This window comes from Lepisma saccharinum, chromosome 17 (assembly GCF_977018435.1).
Source record: "Lepisma saccharinum chromosome 17, izLepSacc3.1, whole genome shotgun sequence".
NCBI lineage: Eukaryota > Metazoa > Arthropoda > Insecta > Zygentoma > Lepismatidae > Lepisma > Lepisma saccharinum.
This window is the reverse complement of record NC_139245.1, coordinates 2,601,506-2,620,092: the sequence shown is the minus strand read 5'-3', so window position 1 is coordinate 2,620,092 and position 18,587 is coordinate 2,601,506. Positions and strand designations below refer to the sequence as shown.

Below are 18,587 nucleotides of genomic sequence, written 5' to 3'. Positions count from 1 at the left end.
AGCTCTTGAAATCTCGAATTCTACACGTAATTTCTATCTTAAGTGCTTGTTTTTGCACTTCTGGTACAAAAACTAACAATTTCCGATAAGTTCCAGACATTTACAATGCAGAAAACGTCGAGAATTGACGACTTTTTAAAATGACCATTCGGTATTTCCTGATTGCTTGGGATCCCGAAAAGTCGGGAAGTCATTTTCCGAAGTCGGGATCGGGACGGGAATTCCCCCGATCCCGGTTCCGACTTTTTGGGATCCCGCACACCTCTACTACAGGGACAAAAGTTGGGGGTAACAGCCCCCCTTTCCCCCACTGCTGAAGTAGGTTAGGATTCATATTAATCTAAATTTCAAGAAACTAAATATTATAGAATTACTATTCTCGTCCTGGAAGAATCAGGGTGAAATATTTCCTGCTGCCTGAACAGTTTATATAGCAGAAAACAACCTGCAGTGTCATAATAGATTGTCCAGATCAATTTATCTTTCCAAGTAAAAAATTAGGTAGTGTCTGCTGGCACGTTCTTTTTCTGCTGGAACCTCAAAAAGATGCGCGTGGCAGCAGACTCGGTCTTTGTCTTATCGTGATTTCATCATGCTATGTACGCAATTATTTCTGTAACACATACTGTGAAGTTGTAGCGATTACTTTCACATGTCCTTTAGCATTCTTCTAATAATAAATCTAAATGCTTTCGTAGTTAGGTTAGGTTCTGTTAGCATTAAAATAATATCGCTAAATGCTTTCTAAAGAAAAAGGTTCTAAGGTGCGTTGCAAAATGATAAGAACGGTATGGAATTTGAACATATCGTGAGAACGAAAAGAAAACAGGAAACGAAAGTGATGCAAACTGACAGAGAGAGTGGAAAGCATGTTATGAGGAACGTGGTACTGTTCAGGAAGACGTGTATGTGTAACAGCAGGCAAGGTCGAAGTCAAAAGAGCGTTGCAAAATGATAAGAACGGAGTGCGGTTACCCCAGTAGATGTCGTTTCCAGTGTCTACAGAGGGCGCTGTTGGAGCTAGCGTGAGATCGCGAGGTATTCATGCCCTGTTGAGGAGTACGACAGCATTGATGAAGGTGCAGAATGGGCCGTCGAACAGGATTGTCGGAACGTGAAAAGGGGCAGATATTGGCATATAAAGAAGAGGGAGTGTCTTTGAATGAGATTGCACGCCGAATTTGTCGCATTGCCTGTGTGGTGAACAACTTCCTAAAACTTGGAGACAGGTATGGAATGAAGAAAGCACCAGGAAGGCCGCGGAAATTGACGCCCCGACAGGAACGTAACGTCCTGAGGAAGCTGGCTGCTGGTGAAACATCCCTCAGACAATTGGCTCGTGATCCTCATATTCATGTGCATCAATCAACGCTATCACGGGCTGTGAAACGCAGCAATCGTCTCCGATATCGCAAGGCCAAACGACAGCCACGACTCACAGCACAACACAAGGAGCGTCACGTGTCTTGGGCCAAGATGCACATGGCGTGGAAGTAGGAATGGCGGCGGGTAATTTTCAGTGATGAAAAGAAATTCAATTTGGATGGTCCCGATGGCTGGAGATAATATTGGCATGATCTCCGCAAAGAGGAAAAGATCTTCTCCAAGAGACAACAGGGAGGACAGTCTGTAATGTTGTGGGGTGGGTTTGGTTATCATGGGGGGAAAACGAATCTCGCCTTTCCCACAGGCCGCTCGGATACCAAAACGTCCTAACGGACAATGCCAATAGCATTGGTGGCGATCGGTGTCGTTTTCAGCAAGACAACGCCACTATACACACTGTTGAGTCCACTATCGTCTGGTGGACGATTTCCCCTGACATTAACCCCATGGAAAACCTGTGGGGTCTTCTGTACCGTTCAGTGTACGCCAATGGAACCCAGTACAACAACGTTCATAACCTGAGGAATGCCATCGTTTCTGCATGGGATGCCCTTGATGCTAACTATTGAAAACGCTGGTGGACAGCATGTGTGATCGGGTCTTCAAAATGGTGTAATGCCATGGTTCGTGTATTGGCTATTAAAGCAGGTTCTGGGATGCCGTTCTTATCATTTTGCAACAGTAAACATGGTCACTTTTAAGGTGCGTTGCTTTGTACCTTCTCCTTGCCTGCACATGATTTCTGGTCAACATGTTTTCTCTTTCTGTACATTAGGTGAGCATTGTAATGTGCTGTGTGCCTGTAACTTAGTAAACGTGTCACACTTACTTTTTGATTCGTTCTTATCATTTTGCAACGCACCTCAAATTACCTGTACATTAATTCCCACTAATCATAAACTTGCATGTCTCTCGTCTCAATCTTTTCTTAAGATTTGTAACATCCTCTTAGCAGACGAATTACGTGACAGGAGCAAATTGGAAGCTTATTCTTACTGCTGACACGTGCATGGCAGCAGACTCGGCCAAAAAAATATATTACTAAAAGAAAGCATCTGCGCTTCATTCAGTTATACAAGCCAATGAATCGTATCGAAAGAGAAAAAATAATCACGTCATGATCAAAATCACGCATTGTGTATTCAGATATTAGTTTCCAGCTTCCACCAGTCTCAAACTTACAGGACGGTAGGAAACAAAGAACTGAGAGGTTTCGATTTCTCCAGTAGAGCACGGGTCTTTCTTGTCGCACAACAGTTTTGTTACCTTGTGCATGACAGGGTTGCCAAACAAAAAAAAATATTACAGACTATAAAATATCAAGTACCAAAATGTGTTTCAAACACTTCTAAAAAAAACATGTTTAAAACACATTGTTTTAAACGTTTGTAAAAAAAACAAAGCCGTGTGTTTTAAGCGTTTAAAACAAAGTGTTTAACCTTCTAGCGGGCGCGTTCATAATCGTGTCACCAGCGGGCGCGTGGCGCATTTTTTACGTCATTTAGTATCATTCATTATGAGCGAGGATTTTTATAATATAAACGTAAATGTTTTGGGATCTACATTTATTTATATCATATCTGAGGTTAATATAAATGAAACATATTGAAATACAAGTTAGAATGCTGAAAAAAGAGAAAAAAATAGTACGTGACTTATTACATATGTATAGCGCACCACGCTTTTCATCAGCAGGCGCGTGTCATACTTTTTACGACAAATATTCCTGCTGAAAACCTAAATGTTACAAGTCTATGTACAAACATTTTACAATCCAAGTTCAAGAGGGATCGAGTCTAGTAAAAATTCTCTACGTCATATGAAAAATTATGGGCAGTCTATGGCAATATCCTGTGTACTCACTCCCGCTTCCCCCTTTCCTCACCGCGCGCGCGCGCGCACACACACTCTCTCTCTCTCTCTCTCTCTCTCTCTCTCTCTCTCTATATATATATATATATATATATATATATATATATATATATATATATCGTATAAACTAAGTAAAATAAACCAAATAATAAGAACTTACTTTCACATTTTGGAATATGTCCGTCCCCTCAAAACACCCTGGGAACGAGCCTAGCTACCAAAGTAGGTCAAGTCGCGATTAGCCTTTCTGTGCATAAAGCAGACTCAAAAACAAAATCAATCAATCTATTCTATTCAAGAAACTTGAAGGATACGTTGAATTTCGCTAATGTCTACGTTTTGTCTACTCATTTTCAACAATGACCGGACGAAATAATTACTGAACAGGAGCAGGCGCGCTGCGCAAACTTTACGACACGGTGATCTGATCTGAAATAAACAACAATTGACAGAGTATAACATATGGTTTAGTAACAATGACTGCTAATATGCAACACAAAATACCTATTTGAGGAATACATAAAAAGCAGAGGTCGACGAAATCAAAGGAAACACATGAAAATTAAAGAAAATTACTTTTGGCGTAAATTTTGCGCAGGCGCGCCCACTCGAAGGTTAAAACACTTTTGTTTTAAACATGCCAACCCTGCTTACAATGCAGGAAACGTCGAAAATTAACGATTTTTTAAAATTACCATTCGGCATTTCCTGAAGTCGAAATGTCTTCGGGATCCCGTTTTCACACTTACAAGGAAATTCCCACATTCATTATGGAAAAATTTAAATTCAAGATCATGACTGTTCAAAATCTTTCAACTGCTTGGGGTTCAGAAAATCTGGAAATCATTTCCGAAGTTGGAATAGGTCCAGGGAGAGAATATCACTCAGCAAGCGTAAATGGGGACCGTAAATGACCTTTTTATCTGTAAAGTATTTCAATTCGGTCCATGATTTTTTCCGGACCAATTAAAATACGGTCCAGGAATTTTTTCTCCGGACCAATTAAAATAGTCCAGAAAGTTTTTTCGGGTGAATTTAAATTCGGTCCAGGAACCCTTTTCCCGGCCGAATTTGAATTCGGTCCAGGAACCTTTTTTCCGTCTGAATTTGAATTCGGTCCAGGAACATTTTTCCGTCTGAATTTGAATACGGTCTGATTTGCGAGACAGGGAGATAGAGAGAATGAAAGAAGCTTAGAAAAGGAAGAGAAAAGAGAGAAATGGAGTGAGAACATGGAAGAAAGAAGGAAAGAATTCAGACAATAAGCTTATAGTGCATGAAACATCGTGAATTGGTACTTTCAGATAGGATCATTTGGAATTATCCCACTCTTCGTGATTCCCCCATACCCTGGGATTGTCATAAGTTCTTTTCACAGGGAACTCCCTCTCCGCTAAAGTTGACTACAGAGCCCTCTGGTTCTCAAGTGTCGTGTCAATTATAAAATTCTTTGAATAGTAAACGGTTATGAACCCAGTGATGCCAAAAGCAGGGAAATTTCCCTCGGCACAGGGAAATTTGAGGGTGAAAAGGGAAAAGGGAAATTTAATGAAAAATAGCTAAAAAACAGGGAAATTTAAACTCACATTTTCGATTCATTCTTTTAAAAAGTTCGAAAATATTTTTTTCAGCGTGTACTTTTCCAAATGAATAGTTAGCAACAGTGACACTTTTCAGTAAACTTTCTTTCTCCCTGTTATAGCATAGATTACCTTGACAGGTCAGTCTTATATTTGTCGCGTTTCCTAGGAAGGCCTCAAGGCACGAGCCGCGCTGCACCTGGAAAGAATTTGGGACGTGATTTTCAACTTCTTTCCTTGTTCCATCCATCATTTCAGAACGTGTATTAGTGGCTGTGTGTGTGACTTTGTGTGTCCTGTGTCGTTGCAAGGAGAATGGAAGAGGTGACTGATAGGAAGCTACCTGCAACTCCCAAAAAGGTTAGAAAACGTCGTGGGGATTTATCTGCCCATGAAAAGATATCTGGGAAACATGTGAAAAAATTTCGTATTGAGTGGCTGCCCATTACTTCAAACTTTTATGATTTTCATAAACATTTAATAATAATAATAATAAAGTTTGTTCCTCAAACAAAACAGGCGTAAAAAAAAATATTAACAGCAGGCCCCTAGCTAAGCTTTGACAATGGGTGTGTTTCAAAGTCCGACAACCATTGCGCCGCAGACGATTTTTTTTTTGTTTTGGGGATTTTTTCAACATATTAGTGTTTTATTTTAAAATTCAAATGTTTATTTTAGGATAATTATATTATGAAACTATGATCAGTTTATAGTATTTTATTCAATGGGGGGTTTGAACCCACTAAACCCCCTTATATACGGTCCTGATTAACAGTTATAGTAATACAAAGATACAGCTTCAGATGTGTTTTGAAAAACGAGGGAAATTTAGGTCGAAAAAGGGAAATTTTACACTGGTAAAAGGGAAATCCTGCACTCGGAGATTGGCAACACTGTATGAACCGCCATATTGATTTTGGTGAGCAACGTTGAAATCGGTAAGAAAACTACAAATTTTTGGAACTTTTTCACAAATATCTGAAATGTTTTAAACATCACAGTTTAACTTGTGTACTACATTACTGCATTAACAAATTTTTAGACACATTATATTCAGTAAGAAGCGGTGAAGTCATAGTAGAGTTTGAAGTTGTGTTGCTCTTAGTCAAATTTACTGAAGCGAATCAATTCATATTATAATAGCCCAAAAATAGTATTTTCCTTTTCTGTAAGGGTGGCATTAAATAAGTCACGGTAAGCATTAGATGTAAAGCTGCAAGAATTGTATTTATTTTTCATATAATCCTTGTAAGTAAGCTGGCTAAAATATAATTTTGTGTATTTGGTTGCAGTTTTTTTCTTTTCCCAAAACTTTTTTAACGCGAACATAACTACGTATTAATACTATTTTAATAACTAAAATGTAGTTGAAAATCTCATAACGAAAGTATACCACATCTCAAGTCATGTAGGAACCTACTACACGCGTACTTAGAATTTTGTTTAGAGAATAACAGACGCCGGTACCTAAAAGACGCTGATATGAACTCTGTATGCATGGCCAAATCCCGATTTTGGTAAAACTGTCAAAGCCGGGAATCGGATTTTTTCAAATTTACAGGAGTAAGTACTTATGGAATTGAGTTTGTGTAATTTCGGAAGATCGAAGAAGTGTTTTTTCCATGTACTTTCTTCGCTTCCGGAACACACAATATGACAGGCACATCTTGACTCATGTTGTGGGTATGCAGTGTTTCAACCTTCTTCACTGAAAAATACCTACTATTGTGTTCGTCACTGGTGGAAATTATACATCATGCACGGGTAGCTGATGGATAGCCCCACGAACCATTTCCGATAAGGTTAGGTTTGGTTACGTTAGACATGCATAAAAAAAAGAGAAAAAAAGGTGGTTTGAAACTGACATAGGCTTACGTCATTGAACGTACGCAGCATCCGGTTGTCGTAGGGCAAGCAAATGAAAGCAATGGTAATTGTGCATTTGTGAGATATTTCTCTTGAAAAATACATGATTTCTCGGTCAAATATATTCCACGATGAAAGAAAATACCTTGACGAACGTTGTAAACCTTGGAGAAACTCATTTCCGTAAGTAGTTTCTTGTGTAAAGTTTAAGAAATGTGTCCACGATGTATGAAACTGTTACCAAAGTCCCTAAATGCATTCTACTACTGTTCCAATTTACTTCTACATTAATTCCCAGTAGTCTATGACATAACAGTCGTTTGGCAATGGAAAATACATTTTCCATGGGAAGCACGGATGCCTGCGTAAGGTAATTTTAAAGTGTTTTTTTTTTTAAAGCCAAACTGCTAATTACTTTGAGCAAGATTCAAATTTCGTGTGACAATGATTGCCAAAATTCTATGATAATTAGTCTTTCTGCTAAGAATATAACAATCAGAACCATTAGCAATCCGGATTTCAAGGTAAGTCTCCTGAATCTGTTTGCAGCCAAGTACATTTCCGCACAACACATCAAAACCTGTACAAGTGGAATGTATGTTTGCTTCTCCTGAACCATACAATTTTTAAAGGACTTTCTGCTCATAAATTGCATGATCCATATGTCATTGCTTAATATAAATCGCGAAATATCTTGGAAACATGAGTGTGTGTGTGTCGAGCATGCAAAAAATAACTAAAAAAAAGTAAATTTAATGGTAAGTTATTGTCTTTGGTTTAGAAATAAATAAATTTATGAATATCTTGAAATGTCGACAAGTTATTACTTTTACGCTACACCCCAAAAAAGAAAGGAAGAGAATAGCCAGTTCAGCATGAGATTTGAAACTGCTATCTTTAGGCAATGGAGGCGCTACTTTACAACTTCTCCACTTTCTTAATCATATATACTTAGTTGAATTTTTGTTTTAGAAGCAATCTTACCAATTTTATTAACTTATCCACTGTTTCTCACTACGTAGTTTATTTTCGAGGTGGTGTAGATTTTGAGATCTGCCACTCAGAACTAGATATCCATGTAACTTATTCTTCCATGTGTACTGGAAATGTAAAGTATCAGTGTTACTGTTCCAAACAATTTTTCATTCCTTTGCGTTAGTTCCATTATTGGCTACAACCACCAATAATTTATTTTCTGAAGATATGGTGCACTTTATCCTACAATTTAATATATATGTTTGTATACTTACTACTGTTTATTACTTTTTGATAGTTTCATTTTGTATTATTTCAGAACTATCAAAATGGGAACCAGTCAACAGTTTTCTCTTCGCTGGAATAATTACTTGAGGCACATAACATCTTCATTTGACTCTCTGCGAAATGATGCAGATTTGGTAGATGTTACCCTGAGTTGTGAAGGGAAAAAGATACGTGCTCATAAAATGCTTCTTTCGGCATGCAGCTCCTATTTTCTGGATCTTTTTAAGGTAAGGATACATTTCAGAAATGGAGGGGGGGGGGAGAGAATGAAAGAAAGGTCCTCTCTCTCTCTCTCCCTCCCTCCCTCCCTCCCCATGTAAAGTACTACCTGCTATAAGATTTTTGGAAGAATTTACGTAGCATTTATGCTAGAAAAAATGTTAAAGGAAATGCTTCAGTCTAAAGAGGGCCTAATGGTGGTGAATATGGTGAAAAGTAGGTTATGAGTCACTGTAACCACTCCAATAAATGCCAGTGACTACTGATGTTCTTTGAGGAACGAATGTGCAATATAGAGAATGCCTCCAATTTCGGAAATATTTGGTATAGTAACTAAATTTGGCCTTCTAATCACGAATCAGTTGTTAAAATGCTGGGGTCACGTGTAGAAATCGCGAAAAATGCCAATATAAGTAGGATTTTTTTTTTTAGAATTGTATCGCATTTTTTACGAACAAAATTTTAACTAAGCTTGCCTAATCTAACCTTACCTTACCGGAAATTGTTCGTGGGGATATCAGTTAAATGTTTTGCCAATGAGCACATATTGTAACAAAATGTAAGTTTTGTAGAACTAGCTTCCTCACTGTGCAAGATGCCATTTTCCAAGAACAATGCTCAAATGCTCAAACACCGTTGCCAAACTGTAATCAAAGTCCGCAACGAAGCAACAATTAATGCTCTGCAAGTAACGAAGCAACAGTGTGGCAATGCTGTAGACAGCGCAATGTATGCCGAAGGTCACTTGTTCATAGCATGAAACATGTTTCCTGTGTTCCTGTATGGAGAATGATCGGGGTAATGAAGAACGTAATTTTGCAACATATATAGACATTAGACATAAGTGTACAATTTCTACATGTGACCCCCAAATCTTAACTCTAGATACGTTACCAGGACTGCATATTTAGTGAGTATAAGAAGTAGGAAAGAAAATGGAGACATTCTCTATATTGTACATTCATACCTTTTTTTATGTTAAGGCTGATTAGAACTTATCCTTTGGGTGCACTTTGTACATCATGCTAATTCATTAACAGTTGGTAGCTCTCGCTTTATTTTTCCCCCTGCAGAGAGAGAGAAAGAGGGGGAGGACAATACCTCTCCCCTCCCTCTCCCCCAGGGAAAGGGGAAAGGAAAGAAGCCCAAGAACCGCCACTCTCTCTCTGCTATCTTTTTTCTTCTCTCTTTCTCTCTCTTTCTCTCTCTCCTTTTTTTTCAGTTCATCATTTCCTGTCTTTTTATGAACATTAGTTAAAATGTGACTTTGAATGATCATATTGTATCCACAATATACATAATAGATCTGTCTAGTTTCGTTGTGGCAAGTGGATAAAGATGTATGTACTACATTGAAAACTGCATATCCTTTTTCCCAAGGTGTAATAATATTTATGACATAAAAGTACAATAGAGTGAAAATGCTTTAATTCCAGTTTTATTTGCATACATCATTGTATCTTGTAGAGGTCCTTGCGTATTATAGAGCGAGGACAAGAGTGAGCACAAGGGAAAGAACCTTAGACCAAAAGTCCCCACACACCTCCCCTCCACATGGGAGGAGAATTGTCACGTGCCAGTTTCGCACGACACAATGAATGTTGCAAGGAGGAATGGTTTCTCGGAATCGACAAGAGATGGCAGCACGCCATGTAAAGAAGAGCAGAGCTCATTGTACAAACTAGGAGCGGAGAAGAGGGATTATATATATTATAGTAAATTGAGAAATATATAAAAGAAGAGTTCAAATACTATAATAGAAGTAAATAGAATGATGTATATAGTAATTTAAAAGAATTAAGAATATAGCCGCATATGAAACGTTTAGGAAATTTGTTAAGCGAGCAAATGAATTCAGAAATGTATCTCAATCTCCTTTTGATTCTCTGACGAGGAGAACATCGTCAGCTTTTGTATTTGTCCGTTCCCCGGTGGCGCTGTGTCAAATTAGACGCCCCGAAGCACTTTACGGTTGCGCTTCTTTTTAGTCGCACTGGACCATTGGCAGCGCTCGTTATTAGCGATCCTGGTTCTTTCCCCTTTGGTCGTCAAATAGGAGGTGGCGCTATTGTCAGTTTAGTCGACCCTACTTTTTCTACAAGTATAGCTTGTATTGTTTGACAAAGAAGCGGGGGGAAAGCGAGCACATAAATAAGATTACGCTTTAATAAAAGAAGAAGAAATTCAAAGAAAAAGAAGAAGAAGCCATTTCCATATTAAAAGAAGAAGAAGCCGTTTTCATAATAAAAGAAGAAGCTTTTTCCATATTAAAAGAAGAAGAAGCCTTTCAGAAGAAGAAGAAGCCTTTTAAAAGAAGAAGAAGCCATTTAAAAGAAGAAGAAGCCTTTTCGATTATACATATACATATATTTTCTCTGTATTTTGTCAAGTTCTCAGAATATAGATCCGCATTTAACTATATCCTCTTGGCTATAAAACGCTTTCTTATTTGGAATTCTCAAACAAAGAACCTATCCCCTGAGATAAAGATATCTGTAGCCGTGGTAAATAACATGTAAGTACGTACCCACAAGGGGCGTAGCATTAGTGGCGACCAACGTTGCAGCTAGTAGAATTGTGAATAAGAAAGCAAAGAGAGAGAAAGCCAAGATGGAGAAAGAAAATAAAGTTGAGGACGAGAACGGAGAAACTACAGTGAAGGAAAAACAAAAGAAAATAGAAGAAATGACCGTGATGGAAATGCTCCAGAGGTTATCTATGCAGATGGAAGAAAATACCAGAAGATTAGAAAGAAAGTTAGAAGAGGATCACAGAAGGATGCTGGGATTGTTCGACAAAAAGGAAAGCAAAATAGAGGAAACAATGCTGTCGATCGAGAGTACGAGTTTAGATATGAATAGAAGAAGCGAAGATGAGGTTTCAGAGATTAGAGAAAAAAATGAACGAAGAAATGAAAGTCCGGAAAGGAAAATTGGGGAAAGCCATTCTCAGACAGAAGTAGCTGTTTCGAGAACAGAAGAAAATGACAGAAAGACAGAAGTACATGTTTCAAGAACAGAAGAAAATGACAGCAAGACAGCAGTAGATGTTTCAAGAATAGAAGAAAACGAAAACAATATAGAATTAGCCGTTTCAAGAACAGAAGAAAATGACAGCAAGACAGAAGTAGATGTTTCCAGAATAGAAGAAAACGAGGACAAGATAGAAGAAGCGAAGGTCCTTATAGAAGATAGAAGTTGGAAGATGAAAGAGGAAAGTTCCAATGACGAGCAGGACAGTAAGATAGAAGAAGAAGAAGTTATAAAGTTAGGCAAAGTAAACAAAGAAGAGACAGATAAGAAAATAGAAGAAAAAGAGGAAAGTTCCAATGAAGAACATGATGGCAAGATAGAGGAAGTAGCTATAAAATTAAGAGAAGAAACCACTCAGGAACTTAAAGAGGTCAAAGAAGAGGAAGATAAGAAAATAGAAGAAGAAGAAAGAGAAATAGAAAGGGATGAAAAATTTAGTTGTCAATGTAATGATGAAGAAATCCATGTCGAAATGAAGATGAAAGAAGAAAGTTCATGTGACGAGTTTCTGACGGAGGAAGAAAAGAAGCATAAGTCTAGCAGAAGATGTAAACAAAGAAGAAAGAAAAGTAAAATTAAATTTAGATGTATTCACGTAAAGACATGGAAGAAGAAGAGAAAGAAATTAAAAATAGAAAGGAACCTGAAGAAAGTTAAGAATATGCAAAGAAGGGTCGACATAGATCAAATGGATTTTGATGCTACTTCGCCAAAGAGAAGGAAGAAGAAGACGAGACGGAAAAGACAAGGAGAGCATGCATTTGATGAAGATGTAGAACATAAGAAGAAGTCTTGGCAGAAACCAGATTGGAAGAAGAGAGAAATGAAAGTAATTTCTTTACTGGAAGAAAGTTGGAAGAGGGGGAAGAAGAATCTTGAGAAGAATAGAAAAGAAAATAGAAGAAAGAGAAGAAAAAGAGGAAGAGAAAGAAAACAAGATAGTGACAAGCATCGAGTATCTGAAAGAATCGGAAGAAACAAATATGACTGAATAGTGCAAAGGAAGGAGATGTTATGACTTATTTAGACTGGCAAGCAGACGTTTCTAGAATTAATAAAGTTGTCTGAGAAAGTTCCAGTTTACCAGAAGAAAAATTCGTGGAATTATTAGTGATCTATTTGAAGGAAGAAAATTTTAGTTCTTTAATGTTAGTTCCTGTAAGAAGATATATAGATATGATAGTCATCGTTGGAGGAAAATCTATTCTGCAAGTTATATCTAAAGAAAGAATAATGAATGCTAATTTATGTCACCACTCTATTGAACAATGAGACTGATAGTGAAAGATCAAACCTGTAAAAGAAGAGATGCCAAAGTAAGTAATATGGAAAATGGATGTAAACTTTTCAATATACGAACAGAAGAGAAAGAAGATAGAACAGTTAAGCACAGAAGGAAGTTAATTACGAAGAAAACTCTCAGGAAAAAGGAGAAGATAATATGAAAGAAGATCGAATAGTATCAGCAAAATTAATTCTTTGCAAGCTTAGACTATTAAAGGTCATCGTGTATTTAGAAAAGTGTAAAAGAGAATGGGTTGTAATCCCAAAAAGTTAAAGAAGAATCGGTTGTATTCCGAGAAAAGGGTTGTAATCCCAGAAAATAAATATATCTAGATACATGCTGATATGAAATTAAGGCTGATGTGAAGAATTATTGTAGCTGATAAAAACACTTAGATGGTCAACTTAGAGAAGAGAGAGAGTTCTTTGAAACGGAAAAATCTGAGCTAACTGATAATCTGTAGAGAGGTTGCTGAAAGAAGAAAGGGGTGAAACGAAAATTACTATTTTGGCAGGACATCGTCAGGTAAAAACTATCTTGGAGAAATTAGACGAGCAGACTTGCAGGAGATGAACTATTGAAGAATTATATTTTGTATCTAGAAATAACTTAAGATGTCACGAATATTTCCGGAACGGTGATTAGATATCTAGAAACGAAAATAGAAAGAAGAGATAAATCGAGAGATGAGGAAAAATGCTGCATGCCAGGAGATATAATTTCACAGTGAAAGTGAAAAGCAATGTAAGCAGTAGAAATGAGAACCAATGAGAAAAGTCAAACGAGATGTAGAGAAAGTGGAAAAATTTATCTATTTCCAAAAGATTTTTTCCAATATATGAATTTTTATCCTCAAGGAGGGGGATATTGTGTCACGTGCCAGTTTCGCACGACACAATGAATGTTGCAAGGAGGAATGGTTTCTCGGAATCGACAAGAGATGGCAGCACGCCATGTAAAGAAGAGCAGAGCTCATTGTACAAACTAGGAGCGGAGAAGAGGGATTATATATATTATAGTAAATTGAGAAATATATAAAAGAAGAGTTCAAATACTATAATAGAAGTAAATAGAATGATGTATATAGTAATTTAAAAGAATTAAGAATATAGCCGCATATGAAACGTTTAGGAAATTTGTTAAGCGAGCAAATGAATTCAGAAATGTATCTCAATCTCCTTTTGATTCTCTGACGAGGAGAACATCGTCAGCTTTTGTATTTGTCCGTTCCCCGGTGGCGCTGTGTCAAATTAGACGCCCCGAAGCACTTTACGGTTGCGCTTCTTTTTAGTCGCACTGGACCATTGGCAGCGCTCGTTATTAGCGATCCTGGTTCTTTCCCCTTTGGTCGTCAAATAGGAGGTGGCGCTATTGTCAGTTTAGTCGACCCTACTTTTTCTACAAGTATAGCTTGTATTGTTTGACAAAGAAGCGGGGGGAAAGCGAGCACATAAATAAGATTACGCTTTAATAAAAGAAGAAGAAATTCAAAGAAAAAGAAGAAGAAGCCATTTCCATATTAAAAGAAGAAGAAGCCGTTTTCATAATAAAAGAAGAAGCTTTTTCCATATTAAAAGAAGAAGAAGCCTTTCAGAAGAAGAAGAAGCCTTTTAAAAGAAGAAGCCATTTAAAAGAAGAAGAAGCCTTTTCGATTATACATATACATATATTTTCTCTGTATTTTGTCAAGTTCTCAGAATATAGATCCGCATTTAACTATATCTTCTTGGCTATAAAACGCTTTCTTATTTGGAATTCTCAAACAAAGAACCTATCCCCTGAGATAAAGATATCTGTAGCCGTGGTAAATAACATGTAAGTACGTACCCACAAGGGGCGTAGCAGAATGCACAGGAGTTGCAGGCAGTGATGTGCTGTATACTATAAGTTTACGTCTACACGTAATCTACGCATAGATTACATTGGGTTGTAGTTTACATAGACTATGTAAACAGTCTAAAGTACACTAAAATTAATTTTCAAGGCTTTCATGAAAGGGAAGTGACATTTTCAAATATATTGGTTCCTAACGAACTTTCTTGATCCGGTCGTGAGTAGGGGTGATGTGATCAGTACCATGCCCCTGACTGCCTTTACCCCCCAGGATTTCCCCCAGGTACCCATGTTATTCAACGCTGGTAGTCACCGGGGCCGCTTCTAACGTTAGAAAAGTTCCCGGATTTGAACCAGCCGGGGATCGAACCTGGGACCTTTAGCATGGTAGTCAGACGCGTTACCGACCGAGCCACTGCGGCCACATTACCAACTGGTATAATTTTGTTTTACTTCCATGGTGCCCTTTGCTAAGTTATCACCTTTCGCTATGTTGTTTACATAGATTACCTCATCTACGTGTATAAAATAGTCTACCTGTAGAGTGTAGATTATTGTTGTTTACGCGTAGACGCACATCACTGGTTTCAGGTCTGCACAGGTTGTTTTGCGTGTGGTTCCACTATAGTGTTTGAAAATGTTAATATTTTCAGCATTACAATTTTATTTATTATATCCTTGGAACTTGACATTACTCACATAAAAGAGAACTGAATACACCCTTGTATGTATCAAGGGCTAAAAATTAGGAAGGAGTGAGTAATGCGACAACAGAGAAACTACCCTATTTTTATTTTTGGCTCTCAGATTTATTACTTGATTATTTGCATACGCTGGAACCAGGTTTTTACAGTTTTGAAATAATGCAGGTTAATAAACTAAACTGTAAAATACAGAAAAATGTATAATGCAAGGAAATGAAAAATCAGGTTTCACTACAATGCAAAGTAAAATCCAAGCATGGTGGAAAACATGCATAAAAGATAGAGTCTATTTTCAATCTTGTTTTTTGTGCCTGTTTGTGATGTATGTACTTTTTGTTTTCAGGAAAATCCATGTCAACATCCAGTAATTATATTTAGAAATGTGAAATTTGAAGATTTGGCTGCTTTGGTTGATTTCATGTACCAGGGTGAAGTAAATGTGATACAAGATCAATTAGCATCTTTTCTGACAACAGCAGAATTGTTGCAAGTGCAAGGACTGACAGATGGCTCAAACAAAGAACCAGACCCTCGAGAGGTAGGTATATTTTTACTTACAAATTCATATTCTAGCAATACGTGCAATTAACACTTATTCAATGCCTTATAATATGAGGCAACACTTATTCAATGCCTTATAATATGAGGCAAATATTTTTGGTAAATAAAAAGGCAAAATTTCGGTACAAAAACAGTTCATATAAGGTTGAAAAGCAGTAAATAAAATTAAATTTTGCTGTCATAATTGTGAACATAATATAAAATTTAATTATAAAACTACACTTATTACAAAATAAACATTACCCTTCTAATAGCACATATATATAGTTAACAGTGTATTAAGTTTATTCCTATATAAAGGAGTCCATTCTTGCTTCTCAAATATTTACAGCAGGATTAATCAATTTTCCGTGAATAGCATAACTCTCAGGATAATTCAAACTTCAGAAAGTGTCGCATCGGTAAATGAACGCTAAATTTCATGTTTTGAGAGTATTTCACATTTTGCAGTTCATTTCGTGACAAAACAGGGTAGCAGAATGCACCTTACACCTTTCAGAAACATTAAAAATTAACATTAACATGTGTTATTTCACATTTTGTGTTTTCGTCGAAAACAAAATTGCATGCCCCTACTTTTAATATGCTTATTGCAATAAGCAGATAAGAGTGTTTTAAGTCACCTTTACACACAGATACCGTATTTATGCGTGTATAGTGTGCGTGCGTGTATAGTGCACAGTCTGGTTTTGGATGGGTAAATGTGACAAAAAATTATATCTCGTATATAATGTGCAGTACAATCCAGTTTCAAGAAATGGATTTCTTAGTTGTAGGTTGTAAATCTGTTGCTATGCTGATCAAGAGTGAATGACGTCATACCTATTCAATTGCTCATTCCTTCTTTTTCAAAATATATACTTTTTTTTCCGTGACTAATGTAACATTTATACGAGGCACATTCCGGACCTTCCAAATAGCAGTTAGCAGCACAAGATTTCTTCCATTAAGGAATTTACACACTTCATGTATGTCATATTATTTGGCCAGTAATACATTTTAATTTTCATTATCTTTTTTCTTATGTTTTCTTTCATCCAAAGTACCATAAAAATCAGAATGTTTCTTCATTTTTTGATGAACTTATTTCAACCGCATTTCACATTCGCGTCGTTATCTTGTATGGAATACTGTTTCCATATTCAGAAACTGCAGGATTTAAGCTGTACAATGATATATAACATGATAGGGTTCCGTAAACATGAAAAATCAATGCAAGTGTCTCAAAATAATGGAATTACCCTGTACGGTTTCATGTTGGCTGTCTGAATTATTCCGTGCATAATACGCACCACGGTTTTTGGGGATAAAAATTTTGGAGAAAAGTGCACATTATACATGAGTAAATGCGGTAACTTAATTGGGACTGGATTTAAGTTTAAAATGAGAACCAAAACACTACATCTCTCCACTTACTGAAAGTATCAATTGTTGATGAAGTACTGTACTGTACATAAACTCCAAATCTAGTTCTTTTTTAAACATTTTATTTTGTGACAAAGCATCCGTCTAGATCATTGCACTTTTGACACTAGGTGTCATGTAGGTGTATGGCTGGTGCAAGGAAATGATGAATAAGTAGACGAATAATGGTGTTCAAGTTCAGAAGATTCATCAAATGCCTGTCTGTTGCTTTGAACATTTATTTGATTAGTTGGCATATGCCATGTGATCATACACCACACGTTACATTAGTCCAGAATGTAGTGTGTGCCTCCCAGATATCGCAGTGGTTGTATGACCGTATATTTAAAAAACAACTCTTTCCTCGGCAAACTGAATAACACGGTCGTGGTCATTTTTCAAAAAGGAATTAAAGAAAATTGTATTACATTTCACAACATATTTTACCAAAGTTCAATTCAAAATTTCTATGTATTAACTTTTGAAATAATAAAGGAAAATTACCAAAAATTCAAATATTAACGAGCAGTGTATTTAAACAAAATTAAACAACTGAGTTAAAAGCATTCTTACATAAATTTAGTACACACTCATATATATTATGAAGCAAGATTTTGCATTACGATATCTTTTTCACATGTTTCAGGTTTTTCTTCACAATAAGCACAATATCAAGTCAATTTATTACCACGTAATAATACTTCCAATCTTGCGAAGATTTTTACGAGACAATTTGCACGAAACGCTCGATTATCACGAGGTAGAAACAAACACAATTATGTATATTTATAAGTTCAGTAGAATCTTCAAATTCTGAGTAGACAATTCTTTCATATTAACAAACTAGGCCTTGCATTTTTATAGCTACATGCATGTCGACAAATACTTATCTGTACGTTCAGTTTCAAAAGAAGATGGCTGCCATTTTACGTGATCCCATCAGGTCACTATTTTAATGTCCTTTGGACCTTTAATGCACTTTGCGACGTTTTTTCAAGTTCGGATTACAAATAATATACTTATCTGCACTGCAATATCACTTTTCACGGACAAATCTTCATGTTATATTCAAATAGTTCCAATTTAAGTTTCCGAAAAATTTAGCGACTCCATACTACTCGTCGGTGATCTTTTAGATGAAGCAGTGTATCAAAACTCACACTGTTACAACTTTACGCACAGAATACAAACTTGTTATTATTTTTCAAATGACAATTATAGAATTGTACAGATATAATACATGAAAATGCTTGTAAAATAAATTAGATACAATAAAACAGATATTACAATACTCGATTACTTGTTTACGTATTTTCTTTTTACCATTTTCAGTTATTTTAAGTTTTACAATTTTGGTTGGAAAAAGGTTATTTACGTACAACTTAGATTTTTCCCTTTACGTGAGTTGGCTATGTTTCACAACTTTACAACATTAGGATTACTCTCCAAGGTGCTCCTTGTAACAAATCGTATTTTTATCGTCGAAATTCTACCAAAACTTATTACAAATGGTTTGTACATGTTAGTAATACATATTAAATACATGTTCGTATCCATATACTTATGAATAGAGCCCGGATTT

The 18,587-nt window shown here is 36.5% G+C and overlaps 1 protein-coding gene across 38 annotated transcripts in view; it reads left to right on the top strand.

Annotated features, from left to right (window-relative positions):
• The first annotated feature begins 5,734 nt into the window (after positions 1–5,734).
• Positions 5,735–18,587, top strand: part of LOC146001468 (zinc finger and BTB domain-containing protein 8A-like) — a 212,921-nt gene continuing 200,068 nt past the window's right edge. For 37 of the 38 annotated variants that reach the window (XM_083138830.1, XM_083138835.1, XM_083138834.1 and 34 more), the window contains exons 1-3: positions 5,735–5,776; positions 7,999–8,194; positions 15,384–15,578. In XM_083138830.1, the coding sequence (XP_082994956.1) occupies positions 8,009–8,194; positions 15,384–15,578 (381 nt within the window). In that variant the 5' untranslated portion in view covers positions 5,735–5,776; positions 7,999–8,008. Of the gene's footprint in view, positions 5,777–5,875; positions 6,033–7,998; positions 8,195–15,383; positions 15,579–18,587 lie in introns of those variants that run through there. The other variant, XM_083138796.1, reaches the window with a different exon arrangement.